Genomic DNA, 21743 nt, shown 5'->3' with positions numbered 1-21743 from the left:
ATGCATGCGGTGTCTATCACCTGTTGTCTTTCTTCTGTGGCCCCTCAACTCTACTCAAGTTAGAATTCTACGACAAAAACATCATTGTATATCTTTCACCATTAGCGATTCTATCCCATCATCAGTTAATCTGGGATCTACCTTGGGCTACGCTACGAGTGAGTTGAAGATCATGGCAATTGGCAAGCCGCAATTCCCATATATTTCTCAACATGATGAGTCTTCCTTTGAGTTCTTCTCTCCAATTTACTTGTGTATATATCCAACAAAAACTTAATTAATTAGCAGCGATAGTCTCTTTTTTACCGGCCAGTTTGTCTGTGGCATCTTGGCGTCGATTAAGTAACATCCCCCCATGTTTAATTTCAAGATTAACAATCAAGGGCAATAACTTTGTTTCATATGATGGGCAATTGAGTGTTTATGTAAAGAAACCCTATATCTTTCTTGGACCTCTTATATACAACGAGTAGCACAGGAGGAAGAAAGACATCGGTATTATAGATTTTCAAGAACCGTATCCTTCTCGGATATTATTGTCGTTTTTTTTGTTATGGATTCATCGGTTGCTTGAAACCAAGAATATAGATTATTTCTTTCTGGGCCTTATTGGTAATTTTGTACTAGTTGACAAAATTAATAATCAGATAACAAAATTAGAGGTCTAAATGCCAATTTTGGAGATATGAATAGAAACTCTCATTAAAAATTAATAAATTGAGAAATTTAGCTTAATGACGCGTGTTCTCTAATAACTGTAAATTGCTTCAGAATCTCTTAAGCTTATTTGGTTTTATATATTTTTAGTTATAACTAACGGAAAAGCTAAATTGACAATGTATGCGTGACCAAATGACTAGTATTTTCTTATGGGAATGAACGTATACACTGTAAATTGAGTCTCCACACACCCTAACTCATTTTTCACCATGAAAATTAACATCAAAAATGTCCCTGGTCTTTTTTTTTTCTCTCAAATTTTGCTGTCCTCCCACATTAAATTCAAAATTGGAGAAGGTCCTGTTGATGTCCATATGAAATGATTATCTTCATAGAATAACCACATTGATTGAAACCAAAAAATCTCTCGGATCCTTTCAAAAAAAAATCTCTTGGATAAATTCTTGGGCTCGGAGAGTAACCCAGACCCGATCCATCCGGAGCTTACAGACCCGAAAGAGAACGAATACTAGCTAGACACCTGGCAGAAATTTGATGTCGACCAACAGAGCACTACAAAACCGCAGCTTTCTCATACACTGAGTCGCACTGGAACACATCTGCTGCTGCAAAATAGGGTTTCCAATTCGTCCCCAAATTCCCCAATCCATCTCTCAATTTTCTGAATTCCTGCTCAAAAATGAAGAATCGAAACCCTAAGGATGCTGTAATCAGCGGAGAGAAATCCGACGGCGCAAAACCGGTGTACAATAAGAAGAAGAACATGAAGAGATTTGGTAGGCAAGGCCGTTCGCTCGATAAATCCACCAACAGCTACTACAACCCATCTGTCATAAGTATGAAAGCTCTCTCCTTTCCTCAAGTTTCACTCATGTTTTGTCAAAGTTTGAATCTTTAGCTGTTAAGTTTTGATTGGATTGAGAGAAAGTGTAGGCAGATAGAGAATAATGTACTTATAATTTGGCATGTTTGAACCTTGGTGTAGTATGACTAGGAACTTGGAATGATTGAACATTGTGTTGCTTATGTGAAGTTGTAAACAGAGTAGTTGGGTAGCTGCTAGCATACTGTAGTGAAGAAAATCTGCATTGTAATGTCCAATGGTTCTTAGTTCATTTGAGTTATTGGCTTTAGCTGCAACAATATAATCAAATTAGAAGGGTTGAATGCATTTCAGTGTTCATTGAATGAACAAGCTGTCATTCTTCCGAAGAGATAATTGGATTCTGAAGTTCTCTTGTCACGATTGGTCTTCTCTTTGCTCGTAATCCCAACTGTTTGCGTTCTATTTTCTTTCAGAGAAGAAAAGGGAGTTCTACGATAATGCCAAGCACGTGAAGAAGTACAAGCAGTTGGTGAAGCAACAGCGGACAGATGTTCCATCAGCTATAGAACCGCTCGAGGTTCGATATTAAATTCAGAATTTGTTGTTCCATATTTATTTTGTTGGCTTTTCCTTGGAAACAGTTTGTGAGATACTAGAATATTAACGAAATAGTTGAAAAATAAACTTATGATTTGCTATATGTACTTGGCTGGTGCAGGAGGAGAATGAAACTCAAGATGGTAGCAAAATGAGTAAGAATAACAAGAAGAGAAAGGATAGAGAACCACGTAACTTAATAGAAATATATGAGAAGAAGCATGAAGAGCAGGAGAAGGCAAGAATGGAGAAGGAGGCTATAGTTCAGGCAAAAAAGGAAGAAAGAGAGAAGTGTGAGGCTCGGAGGAAGGCTATCAGAGAAAATATGATGAAGAAAACCCGTAAAGGTCAGCCGGTTATGAAGTACAGAATTCAACATCTTTTGGAGACTATTCAAGGCTCTATGAATAAACTATAAGTTTGTGAATGGATAGAACTGTTTGAGTGTACTATTCTCAGTATTCTCTTGTTGCTTGAATTCTGGATTCTACTAAGCTCGTTAACTTCAATTCCAGTTACTCAAGCATCAACACAATTTTGGTACGATCAATGTGGCAAGTCTGTCGTCTTCTTGTAGTTCTTATCTGCTTTGTAATATGAGAAACCTTCACTTTGATTTCACTTTTGCTCTCTAATCAGTTGTAAGTACAAAAGTCTACTCCTTTTGCTTAAGAATTTAACTTGCAAGTTCTGCTGGATTTTCTTCATTCTTATTGGAAATAAGTAATTGGCTGATGTAAAGGGTTAATCATCTTTTAACGCATCAATTTGGTCAGCCAGTGTCTATTAAAACTAATGCTTATTTTGCTTCACGCCTAGGACTGAACCACCAATTCCATCTTTGTTCTTCTTCTGGGATTGCTTTCAGTTATTTTGTATTTACATATAGGTTGAAAGAGATGTCATCTCGTGGAAAATTGACAAGTAGAGTAAGCCTGCCTGCCTGGCCATGTTCTCTTTTTAATTCTTTGCCAGTTGTTTGATCCAAATGAACATGTTCATTTTGCTGTAGTTTGCAGAGATTGGGTTGCTGTTTCAAAAGATCATAAAACTCTTCACGGATATTGAGTTAACACAAGAATGGTGGTTAGTTGACCACGTTAGATCAAGTAGAGAGTGTTTGCGATCATCTGGATTGAATGTAGTTCTGGTGAGACCTTATAGAAAATGAGTGGCACCCATTCCTCTTATTTCGGTTTCCAAAGGTTGGCGTCAATTTACATGACATACTCTTTGGCAAGCAGCCAAGCACAGATGAAAATTCCACCTGCAAAATTGACTGTCCCCTCACTTAAATGGACTGTAGATCAATGCTGGCTCGTATACGATGGAATTTCTGGCAGTAACTCAGTGTAGTCAGTGATTCAGTGAACTTATATTGTCCGTTCATCTTACGAAATTACATTTAGAACTTTGTTACCTGCATAAGTATATAACAAAGAACACATGTAATCCGTCAAACCAAACACATATTTCACAAAGTACGATGTAACACTGATCAAATTAGAAGGGAAGCAGCTCCACAATGTATAAAAAAAAAAACATTTATCACTATCATAGCTCAAATTTCATCATTGGTTACAATTGCGTTTGTATACAGCATCTCATCTCAGATTGTATGAGCTAACAGAACTTATTACAGAAACATTTGGATAGCAAGAAGTATCAAGTGCGGGAAACTAGAAGCGGGCGATACTCAACAGCAACTAGACGGTACTTTGGAGTTGGTTTCGAGATGGTCATGAGCACAAGAGCTACAACAACCAGCACTAGAAGTGTGAGTAGACCGAGACCGGATTCTTGAGATTCTGAGCATACCAACTTTCCCATAGCCAAGCAACTACAGAAAAAACTCTTATCACTGCGGAAAATGGTGCAGGAAAGAATGACAAAACCCAGGAACCTGAGCCAGAATTTAAGCTCTTTTTTCTCGTCAAGTCTCCTCGGAAGGTTCTAGTATGGCTAGTCTGTCTTGCATCAATGGTCTATTTCCAAGGTTTGGGTGGCACGGCATTGACTGCAACGGAGTTGCAAGATAGGAAGGCCCCCCCTTTCAAAAAAGAAAGAAAGATGGTAATGCCTGATCTCACTTGATGAATGTGAAAACCACATTTTGTTAAATATTGAATGACTTGGCTTATGTAAAGTCTAGTTGCTTTTGTCTGGTGAAATGACTAACAAAAGATTACAAGATTCTATGAACAATTTTAGGATTCGTTTCACATTGATTCTAGATTTGTCAAAATGATTCATCTCCCTGGCCACTAAGAATAAATTGAGATTAAAACTTTAATTAACGTCGGCATGATTTAAATCTTGTTACGAGGAATTCTCACACTAAAACTCTTACCAATTCGACCACCTATAATTGAAAATGTATTTTAAAGGTTATGGAAACTTTTATTGAAAAACTATTTATTCAAGTGGAGCATATTATTATGTAGTCCATTTCTATAAACTGTAGTTAAGGATTTGGAGGCTGAGGAAAAGAGGTTGAAGTGAAGCAATGAGACTTAGGATGCCTCAATAATTCAGTTGCCTCATGATCCCTTTCCCACCAGACTCATATACTTGAATACTTGATGTTCTTGGGAAGAAGCGTCTGAGAGGACATTAGAGTTTCGCCATATTGGTACAAAACTCCGAAATCGAAAAGAGCTCGAGGGCCAGTCACATATTGCAAACACTGATGAAGGCACCAACTTTAAACTGCTGCCCCTCGCAACTTTATAATCATACAGTTACAGTGGGGAGGGAAGGGGAGTTCAGTCAGATTGCTTTGAAATCATGATATGCTGAGGATGCAGAAACAGTGAAAATCAGAGTGCATTAATATGGTAAATAAAAGGAAGAGAATAAAAATGATGAACATCATCAATAGCTCTCCCACAAAAACGTGTGGCCATCATCAACCAATGAAAAAAAAACCCTGCAAATTTTGATTTGGCCCACTGCCACAACCAATGAAAAAATAAGTCTTCAATATTCGTGTGTTACAGGACATGTCCCACCTAGTAGTTACATTCATAAAAACATAATACACAACGTTTTCGGAAAAAAAAATAAAATCATAAGCATCGTACCCAGAATACCTCTCGTTTTTCCTATCCTATATTAGCATAGTCTCGATTTTCTTAAAATGACATGTAGTATGAAGGTTTCATCATTTACATGCATGGATATTTGTAACATAAAATCTTCTAACATAAAACTCTTCAAATGTTGATTTCCCCAACAGTCACACTCGTCTCAAACATAATACATCGTAACCAAAATACGTCTCATTTTTCTCATTCCTCATTTGCATACTCTTGGTCTCTAATGCAATAATCTTCTTTATATGAAGCGTAGCACGAACATCTCATCATATATATGCATTGATATTCGTAATATAGAATCTTTTAAATAATGCGAAAAAAGAAAATCCTAAAATATCATTTACATTTTATGATCTTTCACTAAATCATCTGGATGCAAAATCTCCTCACCTCATTACCTCTTCAACATCTGGGGGGTCAATTTTCAGTAATGTGGTGGTGGGGAAGAGAAAGGCTTGTGTCTGTGTTAAGTTGTTATCAACCTCTCTGTTTTTATTATCTTTTCTGTGACTTCTTTTGTTTTTATTAGCTTATTATACCAGAAAAAAATAATTATCTAATTTTCAGAGGGAGATTTTTACTCTTCTTCTTCTTCTTCTTCCTTCTTGGGTCTGGGTTTGCTGGTACTGAGTCATCAGGTGGACTTGAAAAGAGAGCGTGAATGAAGCAAAAAGCTGTGGACACCAAAGGCTAACAGTCGAGGCCTCTCTCTCTCTCATGACCATTACAGCTTTTACCAACTTACCAATGGCTACTGTGACTACTCTGAGAGACCATTTACCAAAGGCCTTGGCTTTTGCCCTTTTCCTCTACTGAACTGCCTCTGTCAAGTTTCCTTTTCTTCCATTTTTGTTGGGTTGCTTGGTTACTCACAATCTATGGTGCGCAGTAAAAGAGCAGTCATATTTGCTTCTCTATGCATCCCCCTTCCTCTTTATCTTTTCATTACACCCTATGGGAATCCATGGAGAAACAACAGCAGAATTTGAATTATGCAGGGTCGCACCCCATGCCGGAATTTCTAAATAGCACACCTGAAAGAGAAGCCTCGGTAGAGAATGAAGTCAATGAACAGAAAGAAGTGAAGTAGAATCTTAAAAGCTTTATTTGATGAGAAGCTAATAAGTAATAGTGATACAAATGGGTTCCAAATTACATCTTCCTGTTGAAAAACAGGGCCACATAAAAATACATAAACATGCAGCAAAAATTCATCTCTGCAGCTAGTATACATGGTGGCGCTGTGCCGAAAGTAAAATAGCTCTGTTAATACATTACAACAACACGAGTCTAAACTCTAATATTTCTCTTTTTTATTAATAATAATAATTACTAGAGCCGGTATCCCATAAAGCTCAGCCAATGGTAAAATGAATGGCAATCGAGCTCTCGAGCCTCTGTATACCTCTCCTCCCGTATAGCTACGATTACGATGATGATATTTAGATGTGAAACAACGACTGCCATATGTAGCATTTACCTGCTATGCTGCTTTACCATACCCATCCTGCATTTTCCAGCCATAGGTAAGCTTCAATGCCATATTTTGAACCATGGGTAGGTATATCTAAGGGTGTGTTTCATCAGGTGGTCGTATATTTTGAACCATGGGTAGGTATATCTAAGGGTGTGTTTCATCAGGTGGTCATACAAGCCTCACTGCAGAGTCATCCATAGTCCAAACAAAGTCAGGCATGTCAACCCTTGCACCAGCAACAGACCTGTATATATAGAGCTTCTCAACAGGACAGCTCTCTGGCCTTGTGTTAGGGTGTCCCCTCTCATCAATAACTTCAACATTAAGTTGGGGCAGCTTCTGGCCTAGCAGCTTACATGCTCCATAACTTACTGAGCAAGAAGACATCCAAAGGGATCGCATTGTCTCCAGTTTTGCAGCATTGGCCAAAAGAGCCTTGTCACCAAAAGGACAATCCCTAATCTCAAGTTTCCGAAGATTATCACACCCCGACAGCACATGATGAAGTCCCAAGTCACTCTCCCCAGCAAAGGCTAGAGAAAGCATCTCCAACTTTTTGCCATAAGTTCCTATGTACTCAAATGCACGATCAGTTAGCAGGCCAGAAACAGACAGGCGCCGGAGATCCTTGCAGTGCTCAACAATGGCCCCGAAACCCACATCAAGTGGTTCAAGCGTAAGATAGTCGGGAGTTCGGGGCTCGATTATGCAAAGGCGAAAACAAGTAAAGTTAGGTTGATTCCTCGCAATGGTGATCAATGCCTCATTGGACATTTGTCGGCAGAAGTACAGAACTGACCGCAGCTTTGGACAACCCTCGGAAACAGCAATGAGGCCTTGTTCTGTCAAGGACACATTTGCTTCCAACACAAACGGATCAGATGGAAACACCCTCAGCTCCCGAAGATCCTTGCAAGACGCCGCCAAGGTTTCAAGGCCAACATCTTCAATGTAATCCAATACCTGTAGTCAATTTATCATATTAGCTACATCATGGAATTAGCTGAGTGGAACACATTTGCATAAGAGAACACAGATTAAAGTAATACCCAGGAAAGTAACATATATAATAATACATACCCAAAGACGCTGCAAATTTGGGCATTGGCTAACAAGCTTTATAAGGTCAGGACTTTGAATAATGGCGTAGCTCAAATTCAGAGATGTTAACCGAGGGCAGATATGATACAGAGCTGGAAGATTAGTTGGAACCACATCCCAAAACCCAGATAAGCTCTTGAGTTTCTTGCAGGCCGAGAGGGCACTTGACAAGTTTGACAAATCATCAGGTCGCAACTCCGTTGAGTAGGCACCTGTCCCCAACTCATCCAGCTGAGGCGCACGGTTAAGTAGATTGGATAGCTTGTCAAGGGGCACCGCACGGTTGAGCCTGAGACTCCTAAGGTTGGGACACCTACCCACCAGGCGCTCCAGGGCAGCAAAATTAACCTCAGAACCCAAGCATGCAATGTTAAGAGAGACAAGTGACGTGTAGGTATCAGGAAAATGACTAAGCCAATGCCCACTCGGGTCCTCCACATAACTCTCATGCAAATCCAACTCCCGCAAATTCCTGAATTAGAAACTCAAAACAGTAAGCACTAGAGAAAAGGAAGGGAACAGATGTTTCACAATTATGGTTTTAATAAAAGCTGTGTACCTAATCCAGTTGCTCAAGTAATTTGAGGAGACTGTTTTTCAACAAATTTTCCACAAATCAAAGTTTACAACAATAAGTTGACCACTTAAGAAAAGAAGACTCCAACATTGCTACCAATCAAAGTTTTCCAAAAACAAGAGCTAATTAGATCAAACTCGAAATACTCTTCAGAAGTAACTTGAAGAATCTTCAGAAAAGCTTAATCAACTAGCAAAAAGAGGACTTCTTTTACTATAGAAACCAAAAGTATAAAAACAAGGAATCTAGTTGAGGAACTCAAAATCAATCCAGTTATCAAGAGTCCAAAGGGTAACAAGCCAAAATTTGAAAACATCACACCATAACAGTTCAATACCAAAAAAACGAATTCAAACAGAAAAACCAAACCAGGTGATCTTGCCTAGATTCTGCACATCAACAGCTGACAGAACAAGGAGTTCCACCAAGATCTAGTCATCCCTATCCAATCACCAAAGGTCACCAACACAAGGAGGGCTAACGAAAATTAGGGTTAAGTTTACATTAAGCTAAACTAAGACAAGAATGTCAAATCTCACATTTTTGCACCTTTCTAGTCATTAACTCCTAAAACCATTATAAGACAAGAACAAGACTTGGAACCCAAATGTAGCGAAAAAATTCAACATTTTCAAATCATGGGTTTTACTATTTGAGGTCTTGCTAAATTAGGAATTAAAACTCCAGCAAACTGTGGTTACTGCCGAAATCGAACCTGCAATTAGCGGCAATGGCGGCGAGGCCATCAGTGCTGAAGCCCTCGCAGGACGAAAGCACAAGCAGCTTGAAACTCTTTAACGACTTAGCAATCAGCTCCAAGCACTCGTCGGTGACGACCATCCTCTTGAGCCTGATCTCCTCCAGCCAAGGATAAGCACCGGCCAGGGCGGCGATCCAGGGGTACACGTAGCCACCCCAGCCCTCCGGGACCAGATTGAAGTCGGCGAAGTGAGGCTTCCCCTTGAGCGTTATGGATCTCACGTTCGGGAACCGTCTGATCAGAATCCTGGGGCTGACGGCGTAGCAGTTCCCGACGAATATCCTGCCCCGGCACCACCGCTCGATCTCGTACCACGACTTGCACACCAGCGAGATCGAGTTCCGGTCGCCGTCCGAGTGCAGGAACGAGAACACGTGCTCCAGCACCTCCTCCGGGAACGAGCTCGCCATTCTCAGCATTTCCAACCCCCAAGCCCTTAGAACCCAATTCGAAACGACGACGTTTAGCTCGAGCGATATCGAAGGAGCGAAAAAGAAGGAGAAGAAAGTGGAGGAGCTCAGGGACTGTGTTTTGGAGAGAAAAGAAAAAGGAGGATAAGGTTTTTATGTTGGGGAGGGTTGTGGGTGAGGTTAGTTTTTTAACCATGGTTAAAAAAGCCAATGGTGGGGTTCTGTGCGACTGCTGTCGAGATGGCGACACATTTCGGGAGTGATTCCTCGGCCGTCTGATGCGCGGTGGCAGTGGGGCGGTCTTATCCGCTGGGCGACCAAGGTATGTGTGAGAAGAGTGGGAGCCACTGGGCCAGGGGAAGTGATATTTTGGACAAATCGTGACCTTTCGTCGGAAAATATCGTTAAAGTGTCGCGAGAAAATGGAGGAGGAGTTGGGTTGGGGTAAAGTGTGGTGGTGTGTAGCGGAATATGGGTACTTGGGTAGTGTGTGAGGGGGGGATCTCATGATTCGCGTTGCACGGCTGGATCTGTGGGAGAGTAACATTGTGGGGACCACGTTTGGCTAAGGGTAGAGGCGAAGAGATGGGGGGGGTTAAAATTTAAAAATAATATTATTAATGGTGATTGGTTTAAATTTTAAAATAAGATGGAATGATTTTCTCTGATGTGAAGTCGCTGGGTTATCATGACATCATGGCCGTCCAATCTTGTGTGACTGTATCATTCCAATGAGGTCCACATAACAAATTCACTGTACCCCATTCTCAATCATTACATTATTACCTATTTACCATCTTCCTTTTGACGTGGAGAGAAAATAGTAAAACATATTTGGTTTTTTTTTTATGAAAATAAAACATATTTGGGTACTTGCAAGTATTTCACTGTTTCTTGAAATTTCAGTATTACTCTCCTTTTTTTTGTAACTACGACACGAAGTCTTGATTTAATAGTAACGTAGGAAACAACATGAACTCTATAGTCTTATGCTAGAGATCAAATAGTACGAAATATGTGTAAATGGACTATTTATTTAGTTCCTTGTAAGAATTTCCATGTTTCTCTAAAAACATTTGGCACTAGTCTACTAGTCTTATGTTTCTAATTAGAAACAGAAATAACAATGCTTCGAACTGATATTATATTGTATTTTCCAAAAAAAAATTATATTGTATTTTCCTTCGCTAAATTTGGTTTTGAAGATGGTGACGGAGAAATCTTTATAATACAATAATAAATTCAAAAACCTCAATTTTTAGTATGCATATTTAAGTTTTGTCTGTTTGTGTAAATAAAAGCTATTTAAAAAAAACTAAATATCGCGACCGTCCATTAGCCGAATGGTATAGCTTATCTCTACTCTGTAATATTATATTTTACAAAAAAATGAAAAATAATGCTCGGAAACTTAGGTCTTAATCAGTTCATTAATTTTTGAATTCCCAATATATAAATGGTGAGCTTGGTTGTCATGCACGTAAGGATAATTGTTTATTAGTGAAAAATCGTGATTAATATTTAAACAATAGTAGATTTAATAAAGAAAACAGGGGGATTTAATTATTAACCCCACGCTCGGTTCCGGGAATCTCTCATCTTCTTGAGTGTAATTGCTTGGATTTGCTTTGTGTATTCAAAAATTGGCGGATCCTTATCACTCTAATTTATACTCTAAATTTTAGTCCAATTGATTAATAAATGGTACTTCGATCATTTAAATGTCATCACATATTTGCATTTGTTTTCAAAAAGTAAATTTAACAGAACTTTCAATCCTTAAACACGAATAAATTTGAGGCTTGAACACACCTAATGATGTTTTGTTGACAAAAAAAAACGCAAAATAACGTATACCATAATATAATATTTTATTTTGTGATATACCGCTCATTTATTCTTTTATAATGATTCTCTAAGATGAATTCTAGGACCTATAAATAATGCAAAGATTAACAATTAAGAAATTTTGTACTCTTCCCCACTTCTCAATTCAGATGTACTATAATAACATATATTGAGTGATAGTATATTTGGATTTGGATGATTAAAGAAACCATAAGATGCAGAAAGAGATGAGTTATAGACTTTTATAGTATAATACTACGAGGGAACCCAAGCTGTGACAACTAAGCGAAATGTATGCTAGCTTATACACGTAAGTCATGATTATGTGTGTGTATAATAACTTAAGGATGTGATATTTTATCATCAGTATAATTGAACAGAGTAAACTTACAAGATTGTCCCAAACAATCTCACAGCAATATTGTAACGACCCTAAAATTTCGAGCCTAAAAACTCAAAATTTCAAAGTCGTTAGAACACCAAAAACAATCTCAAAGAAATTGAAATCATTTAACGTGCACAGCGGATCATCTCTGAGTTCCAAATACAACTCAGTCAAACCGATTATTACAAACCAAATTCATAATTCGACATTACAATATGATGGAAAATGTAATAATCCTCACAAACTCTCACAAAGCTCACAATAAATTCACTCAAATTCTCACACACAAATCCACGCCAGAAATCTCACCACGAACAGGATACGAACGACTTCGAATCTCCGGAGTCGTCACTCAATCTCCGCTAATCAGTACCTGCGGAATTATCCCCTACACCATTGAATTGGTGCACCGGGATTGTAAACACAAACCCGGTAAGCTTATAGCTCGTATGAGTAAAATGACAATACACTTCGCATATCAATATATACGAAAAATCACAATCAACAAATATAAATGCCCTCATGAGTCAATGGACGGCCCATCAGGTTGTCCCAAAGAAATATGAATATAAAACGCTCATGAGAAATTAAGTAACCCTTATGGTTACCCAAATGCATTTATAATACGGGTACCAAGAACGCTGGTACACATTTGTTACCCCTCTCGTAATACACCGCTGATATTGGATAGCCACCCGCTACCCAACATCCAAAACAATCTGAGTACCCATGAGCAGATAACCACCCGTTACCTCACATGCAGTACTACGCTGATATTGGGTAACCACCCGCTACCCAACATCCAAAACAATCTGAGTACTCATGAGTAGATAACCACCCGTTACCTCACATGAAGTACTATGGCTGACAGACTAGAGCTCTAACTGTATCGTAACTTTCGCCCGGCCAAAGGCTAGGTTCCGACTTGTCAACACGTACAATAATTTCACATCATATTGTACAAATCAAAATTATGCTCGATATAATCTCAATTAAATCATAACAGTATATTATATAGCAAACTATATATATTCGTACTTCTTTACCATTTATACCATATATATATAGTCCACTATATTTTATACAAGTCATATTTCACAACACATGCTCAATACCAATTTCTCGTCATTGAAATGACCATTTCTAATGAATTAATAACAGTATATAATATAATGAACTATATATATATGTACTTATTACCATTTATACAGTATATATGTAATCCACTATATTGTATACATGTTTGTAATTAATTATTAAATACTCTTGCAAAATATTGAATCACCGCGAGGGTAGATTCGTAAATACGTGAGATTTTACTCACCTTATTGACTTGAGCGTAATTCCACAATTCCCGAAGATAATTCATTTCCTCGATTTAACGATCACCTTGAAAATATAAGAAAGAATTTAGAATCGTTTCGTAAACCTTTAAACGCCGAAACAGTAATAATCGGATACTGTTCAGCAATTTTCGGTTTTACGAAATTACTGTTCACTGTTACTATGCACGGTTACTGTACAAAAATACCATTAATACGTATTTATGTATGTATAAATATTATATACGTATTTATGTACGTATAAATATTATATATGTATTCTATACGTATAAATATTATATACGTATTCTGTATGTATAAATATTATATACGTATTTCTGTACGTATACGTACTGTTTAAATGTAAATACAATCTAAGTAAATAAAATTTACTAAGTTACCATTTACAATTTACCTTTTACAATTATTGAAAGTAAATTATATTTACATTCACCGTAGGTAAAATTTAATTACATTTACCGTACGTAAATAAAATTTACATTTATATTTAAGTAAATTACCAAAATACCCTTATCGGAATCACTGTTCACGCGCCGCCGCCCGTGGTGGCGCGTGGAACACACGCGCCACCTCCGACAGGCCGCGCGTGGGGCCCACGCGCCGAGGCTAACCCCAGCGCGTATCACGCCACCGCCGCCTCCAAACTTCTTCTCTCTTCCTCCCCTACCTCCCCACGGCATCTCGCCGTGCTTAGCCCCCCTTCAAGCCTCCACACGCGCCGCCTAAGGCGGCGGTGTCCCCAAAACTCCTCCTCCTCCGATTCTCACTCCACAATCATTCTAAACTATCCCAAATTCAACATCAAACACTCACAACCAATAAACACATCCATTAATACCTTGATCGAAGCTAGAACCTCCGATTTGGTCTCGGAAAGGCTTGGATCGTCGATGGTCTCCAAGTTGAAGGCAGAGAGCACCAAGGCGAGGATCGGCGTAGAGAAGCCCTCCTCCGTGCTCGTGCTTCGTCGGAGATGCGCCTAGGATGGGGACATTCTTTCTGCCGAATCCAAGGGTAGCTGGTGGAGCTCCGGCGCGGTGTGGAACGGCGTGTCGAGCTCGGGGTCGGTAGTGGAGGGTCGCGTGATGCTTTCTAGGCAGGCGGTGGGCGACACGGTCGGCTGACGGAGGAGATCGCCGATGCAAGCTTTTTCGAAGGGGGAGAGGTCGAGCTCGGGGAGAGAGAAGGAGAAGGGAGGCGGGTCGAAAGGAGAGAGGGAGGGTTTCTGATTATGGAAACCCTAATCCCATAAATATCTATTTTATACTAGTTTCCAAATCGGAAACTAACTTCCGACGTTAATAACTTTTTCGTACGTCTTCCGATTAGAACGCGTCACATATCCACGAACTCGTATCGACGAGCTCTACAACTTTTGTGAAGGAAGTTTTCGAAACCGATCGACGGAATAAAAATCGATATAATCGTTCGGTAACGTAACGTTTTCTTATTAAACGTTCTCGGAACGTTTCCGTTTCCGTTTCGTAAAGTTTGCAAACAAACAATTTCATTTTAATTGAATTTCATAACTTAAAAGAATTCAATTCAATTCAAATGTGGTTCTAAAAATCTAGGGTTATTACAAATATTAAGAAAGTTTTCGAACAAAAGGTTCGAGTATTGTACTATTGTTAGTGTTGTAAGAGTTATCTTCGGGCTCTATTACAGCTAGTTTTGCGTGTTTGGTTTCGATTTTCCCCTAACCTCGTCCCCAACTACTAATTTAAGAATAACATAGGCTTTAACCTTTTCTTAATTCCCAAAACATATGAAGGATTGTATAGTAAACCTCATTCTTTCCCCTAACCTCGTCCCCAACTACTAATTTAAGAATAACATAGGCTTTAACCTTTTCTTAATTCCCAAAACATATGAAGGATTGTATAGTAAACCTCATTCTTCTTCTTCTTCTGGATTAGTGGACTATCACCTTCAATTGGAATCCAATTAACCTCATAAACCAATTGTTTTTATTAATTACATGAAAAAAAATGTTGTGTTGAAAGTCTCAAATTACGATATTAAGAAAACACACTTAATATGTTATTCATCACTAACTAATAATGTATACATTCTTGCGTTAACATGTACGTATAAAATATTACATACGTTTTCGTCACAAAATAATATGCCCTTGACTGTGATGCTGTCAAATTTAACAACTAAAGGTTTTAAATTCAACTCAAAAACAACCAATTCTCAGACAATGATAAAAGAGAAAAGGAAAGGTTTATTGACGTATGAGATGTGAAGCAATCCGATAGGAATTAATGGCAACATAAAAATCTCAGGGCCGGGATATGATTTCGTATGGAGATACTTGGTCTAAATTAATGAACACTTTATTGTAATTGAAAGCTATGATATGATGCCTCATGACATGTTTGCGCATCAAGTGATTCATATCATAGATATAATTATACCTCTTCACGTGATTGAAACCTAAGTATGATAATTTCTTAATAATGTTGTCAATTTCTTATGTGTTAGTGGAAGAGTCCTTATCTTATCATTGATTAAACTCGAATCACTCTCTCCATCTATATATACCACGAGCAATTAGTGATTTTAAAGTGTGAATCACTGAATCAGTATATGATGCATGATATGTAAGTACGTAATAGAGGACATCTAATGGAATCCGAGTAACCTCTAAAGTAACTTGTAAAGCTGTTATCGCGCGCGATCGAAAATAATTTATGAAGTAACTTCTGAGGTTTTATAATTTGTTGTCAATAACTCTTATAGTAGTAATTGTAGAATAGGCATAAGAACAAGAACTTCCGACAATCTTGACAAATCGTCATAATCAACAATGTCTCTCTTCTATATTTTGCTCTGAAAACTATTTTACATGTGAAGAACTTTTGTCAATACATTTTGCAACAATAATGTATGAATGGCTAAAAGGGAGAGGGGCTGACACAATCTGCTTACTCCCCTAAAATGCCATAGCCTATGGATAAAATTAACCACACTGACATACCCCACGGTCATGTATTGATCACTAAAATTAGATTCCCAAACGGGAGAATGAATTCGAAAGGGAGAATGATACCGATAGATCATACGGTATGTATTTGACTTAGCTATATACCGTAGCATTGTTATGAAATTTTATCGCTTACGAAAGAAATATAAACTCATGATTTAATTTAAATGAAAGTTGGGGAAGATATAGAGTAAACAAAACAAGAACATAGTAATTTTTTTCTTTAAAAAAAAACGAAAATTTTCTATCCTCAATAGAGCTTTGGTAACTTGTACCAAGATCATGACACCAAAAAGGAATGCAGCATGCACCTATCTTCGTATCTTCGTAGCTATAGTGTATTGTTAGAGATATAGGGATTGGATGTTAGTGGCATGAATAGGAAATGTCGCAAACTTTTGTTGACTACAAGTCTACAACACGAAAAAGAACAAAATGGGGATAAAAATGGTCACTCGTCTCGGCTGTGTATTTGATGGCTCCTACAAAGGAAAACCAGAGATCGAAACAAAATAAGATATACATGTAGTCAAAAAAATTATTTATTTATTAAATTAATAAATAAATAAAAAGAAATTAAAACTCTACTCTACAGAGCTTAATATTGGCTATGCTTTTATCGTCATGGAAAACTGTTTATACGACTAACGTGCAAATATAATCTTGTCATGTCAATCTTTGTCTACGAGATTACAATAGCTTTTTGGCCACTTTTATCCCCCATTTCTTAAGAATTTAGAGCAATGCTCTACCGCCTCTACGCAAATAAGCTGTTTCGATTTTCGACTAGGCTCTCCTAAAATCCCGTCGTTGCTTAGATAGCTGCATTCTCCTTTTTCTAAAGTTTTGGTGAACGTACAAATGGACTCAAACAAGCTATTGCGGACGAAAAAGATTGTCTAACGTTAACCTTAAGGGTTATCATCAAAATCATGTTGTTCATATAAAACAAAGCACAATATATGTATGGTCTAGGGCATCTGACCCCATATATGGAAGGGCATATTTACCATACCACCCGCATTTGCGAGGTAAAGGGGAACTACTAAAGCGAAGCACCAGTTTACACCGGAGACAAGAGACAAACAAACAAGAACCTAAAGCCCAAAATTTGTGGGAAGTAGAGGGGGGCCTAAACAAGCGGTGGCCGCATGGGTAGAGAAGAGGAGGACGGAGACTAGAGAGGGGGCGGGGGTGGGGTGGTCTCCAAAGTCTGCCTGCCCTAGTTGTGCCGGCCTGGCCTGCACCGTCTGATCAAAACTTCAGTGACAGACACCACCTTTAATTTTCCTCTCTCTCTCTCTCTCTCTCTCTCTCTCTTGGCGTGAGCTTTTTTATCTTTGGGGACGATATCGACCTGTGGTTTTGACGGGTGAGAGGAGAAAAGCCAAGTCATAGAGAAAAGCAAAGCACAAGCTTAGCTTAAGCTCTCAGAGCTTTACGAACGTAAGAGCAACAGTAACAGTGCTGCTTTGACAATGGCTATATATATCATCGATCACCGACGGCGATCATCTCTCTCTCTCTCTTCTCTCTCTCTCATAATTTTACTGTGTATAAGTACTGACGTGGTGGTTGCTGGTTGGCGGGGGCTCTCTTCTTAATCTGTATGGTTGACAGTGGTTTACGCTACGTCCAATTTAATCGTGATCATTGTAAATGGTTTCTTCATTGTGCTTTTTTCACTGTTAGGTTGAGCTTTTGGAAAAGAAAGGCTTGGAATGGAATTTTACCTAATTTTTCGGCCTTATGAAATGTGTGTTTGACACGTGGCTTAGTGGGTATAGCTTTTAGTAAAAACTGGATTTGATTGAATGGAGGCTGTGAGTAATAAGTACACGATTAGAATGTGGTTCTTTTGTATTTTCTTGAAAGCAAGACTAATCAAAGATTAGTATGAAGGTGTTCATTTTTCAAACCAAAAATGTGGATAGATATGATGAGCAGCCTTTTCTATTATCACGATGGATAAAGCTCCTAATCCCTGGCCTGTCATATAATCACAAATCGAACAAAGAGACGTCAGACGAAAGAGAACGTTTAATTAGAAGTTCGTAATTTTGTATGCAATCCTTTATTAAAGAATGTTGTTCTTTAAAATGGATAGTTCGTTCAATTGGTCACTCTTCTTATCCAATTTGATTTCCAAATTGTACTCTTCTAATGCGAGGTATTACGTACTCAAAGCACATATGCATGTGGCGAAATCGAAACTTGAAGCCGACTGCATGCACAATTTTATGATGATTGCTACGTGAACACATGCATTTTAATGTGTGATACGTCAACTCATAATGTGATTGACTTCGAGCAATATATTTAAAACTAATCAGTAGCAATTTCATTAGATGCAAGAGTGTAGTGTCAAAACTCTTTGTTCTTCTTATTGATTTTGTCTCATTTCCGGTAAGTCTTACTCTTTCGCATACCAAGTCGACAATGTACATCTAAGCTATAAAACCCTAGACAACTCAAGACGAGTACCGGTATAAATGTATAATCGATAATAGATTCTTCCAACAATAGTTACTCCATGTCGCAGAACTTATGCTATCGAATACAGTTCGTGCGCACCCGGCCAGCAGCTACGTACACCAGCAGTCAGTTATGAAAACGCTTCAGCAACGTCCACCATTTTCATGCAAGCTAGCTAGTACCGTAGTACGTACGAAACTAGGATCCAAGCTAAGCCAAGATTGCACTATTGCAGCTGCAGCTATATAGATCCATGTTCTACATGTTAGATCGATTATATGAATTGGTTGGTTTCCATTAAAAGTAGAGGCACCACGTTCTACCGGCAGCCTTCCTTGAACCTGGCCTTTCTGCTCAGTTTGTCTACAAGAAAGACAAACTCATATTCGGCACGCATGTTGTACCTCATAGCTGAGAACAGCTTGAGGCCGTGAAATTCATGGATTAATTGTTTAGTTAGAGAAAAATCATTGGCCATCAATTAGATACTTAGACATTATCTTGAAGCGAATCTATTCCATCACGCCATTACTTCATTGCTTCTTGAATCTTGATACTCAGTCGGACAATGCATGCATATATGCTATATGTGAAGAAAAATGAGGCATCTAATTAAAGAAACATGCATGTTGATCTCGGTCATATCTACAAGAGTCATCGGTCATTCTTATGAATTGACAAAAAACAAGTTCAACAATAGCATTCCCGACTTGTGATTATTATCGTCTCTTCTTTATTGGATAAATTATACTTCGTGTCATAGTTTAGATGATTGAATGACTATTGATCAAATCAATTATATTCACAAAGCAATCGTTACATGTGTATGATACTAAAAATTGAAGAACGACTATTTAATATCATGGATTAAAAGTGCTTTGAGACCAAAAAAAGAGAGCTAGGGATGTGCAGCAATCTACTTAATTGTTAGATACTTTAGAATTAAGAAAGCTGTTTTTATTTTTATTTTATTTTTTTATGTTTAACATGTACGTAGTTATTACTTTGCTAAATGTGATACGAGATTGATTCTAACTAGATAACTCAAACGAGGATATATAACAGATAATGTTCGTCCAAAATATAACTAGACCTCTCACTCGCACAAAATAGCTAGGAGCTATGCATGAGCTATAGTGCTACAAAATAAAGGATAACGTAGGTATATATAGAAATACATTTAGAACGTACCAGATTTGAAACTTATGCATGTATTCGCAAAGCTGTTCCAGTTATCCTAAGTTCAAACACATGAAGTTCATAGAACACATCCATTAATTGAGCAATGCACCCAACTCGAACAAGAGACATCGATATCCTCACTTCAGCAAAAGAACTTGTGCTAGCCTAATACTCCCAAAACCATATATAACTGGTACCACGATTCATAGTAATACATTCGTACCATAATGAAGCATGCTTTGTGGGGCAAAAGAAGCTGATTAATGTGCAGCATCATTTGCTATAATGCTTATATATGTTCTTCAACTTAAAGTGGTCCTTGTTGGGTGAGATCAAAAACCCTCACACACAAGTCGAAACTTGCATCTCATATTACACTTGTATAAACTTTGCGTTACCAATTCCCATCTCTAGGGTTTCGATCAGTTCATTTCATGGGCCAGCTGGACCTCTTTGGTTCTAATTACGTAGCTGTCCTAGGTTCGTAGTCCTCTTGATGGAGGGTTAATATTGATGTGATCCCTCTAAACAGTTTGATCAGATGGCTCTAGTTCATTGATTGAACTAGCTATCAATATCCTTTGTTATTAACCATCTAGTGGTCCAACTAATAATGGACCGCCAGTTCCAGTCTTAATCTGTCCCTCAGTTTTGCCGGATCTGGGACCATATTTCTGGATTCTGATGTTGATTTTGTTCTTTCAAATGCGAGAGAACCTAATTCGATGCAACAAAGGTTTGAGCTATTGACTTACAGTTTTTTCATACAGATATGTCTGTAGACTGTAGTTTAAAGCCCATTGCATGGATGGCCTTATAATTGGGCCTTTTGGCTCAAAATGGTTTTTGAACAAAACTCTGTATTGTTTGGGACTATAGGTTGTATATTTTTTGAGGGAAAAAACTTGCGTACAAACTAGTATGTACGCATGCGTCCAAACTCTCGTTTTATTTGCACACTTTGGGAATATAAATACATGATTTTAACCGTTCAAAAGTTTAGTTTATTACTAAAGATCATTTATGTAAAAGATCAACATAAACAAAAATCGTCTTCATAGTCGATTGCATCAAACAAAATAACGGTTATGGTGAAAGTTAGTAGTCTCATGATCAACCGTCAATTTGTTTGATGCAATCGACTATGAAGACGATTTTTGTTTATGTTGATCTTTTACATAAATGATCTTTAGTAATAAACTAAACTTTTGAACGGTTAAAATCATGTATTTATATTCCCAAAGTGTCCAAATAAACGAGAGTTTGGACGCACGCGTACATACTAGTTTGTACGCAAGTTTTTCTCTGTTTTGAGTTCAAAACATATTCCGGCAAATAGTAGTTACCAAAACTAGTGGCAACAGCTATGGTTGCTTTGCCCAAACCATGTAAATTGTCCCCCAAGACAAACATAGTCCAGCTTTAAAAGGAGTGTTAACAATGTGCCACATCTCACAATGTAGGCAATTTGAAGTCTTAATCCACTCAAAAATCTAGACGTGTGTATTTCATTGAATTCACGTAACAATCGAGAAAATGTTGGTGACGAATGTATGTTGTTATACGTAGAGGAGGTAGCATGGAGGTGAGCATACTGTAAGCAGTTAAAAATATAATCTTTTATGAGCTAAAATGGGAGTGTGATGAGCTAAAATAGAAGGTGTACGAAAAAAAATGAAAGAAAAGAGAAGAATTGAAGAGCTACAAGTATAACTGTATAGGAAAGTGAAAACGAAAGATATTTGCGATTTAAACTCAAATTCCGGTTGTGCATCTTGATCTTTGATTTAATAAGTTATGATTATCATTCAGCATTCCGCAATTATATTTTTTTTCTAAAGAGTTTTTATTCGAAATCTCACTTTTAATAAAGTTTTTGTTTTTCATTTAATAAAGTTTTTGTTTCTGCCAAATTTAAAAAAAAAATCGAAACGAATAACAAGGCAGGGTATTAAAGTAAATATGCAAAGATATATAAATTGAGAAAGGCA

The 21743-nt window shown here is 37.9% G+C and overlaps 2 protein-coding genes across 2 annotated transcripts; one reads left to right on the top strand and one right to left on the bottom strand.

Annotated features, from left to right (window-relative positions):
- Positions 1-1278: 1278 nt before the first annotated feature.
- LOC126782257 (rRNA-processing protein FYV7) lies at positions 1279-2809 on the top strand. The gene is made up of 3 exons (XM_050507472.1): positions 1279-1517; positions 1981-2084; positions 2226-2809. Exons 1-3 carry the CDS (start codon positions 1361-1363, stop codon positions 2520-2522), a joined length of 558 nt encoding a protein of 185 aa, XP_050363429.1. The 5' UTR covers positions 1279-1360; the 3' UTR covers positions 2523-2809.
- A 3467-nt stretch (positions 2810-6276) lies between these two features.
- LOC126782256 (protein TRANSPORT INHIBITOR RESPONSE 1-like) lies at positions 6277-9617 on the bottom strand. Its single transcript, XM_050507471.1, has 3 exons — positions 9073-9617; positions 7760-8252; positions 6277-7642 (listed from the first exon to the last, which is right to left on the bottom strand). Exons 1-3 carry the CDS (start codon positions 9534-9536, stop codon positions 6848-6850), a joined length of 1752 nt encoding a protein of 583 aa, XP_050363428.1. The 5' UTR covers positions 9537-9617; the 3' UTR covers positions 6277-6847.
- Positions 9618-21743: the final 12126 nt, after the last annotated feature.

Source organism: Argentina anserina, chromosome 2, assembly GCF_933775445.1.
Source record: "Argentina anserina chromosome 2, drPotAnse1.1, whole genome shotgun sequence".
NCBI classification, from domain to species: domain Eukaryota; kingdom Viridiplantae; phylum Streptophyta; class Magnoliopsida; order Rosales; family Rosaceae; genus Argentina; species Argentina anserina.
Note: the sequence above shows the minus strand (reverse complement) of the source record. Positions and strands in the feature narration are given on the sequence as shown.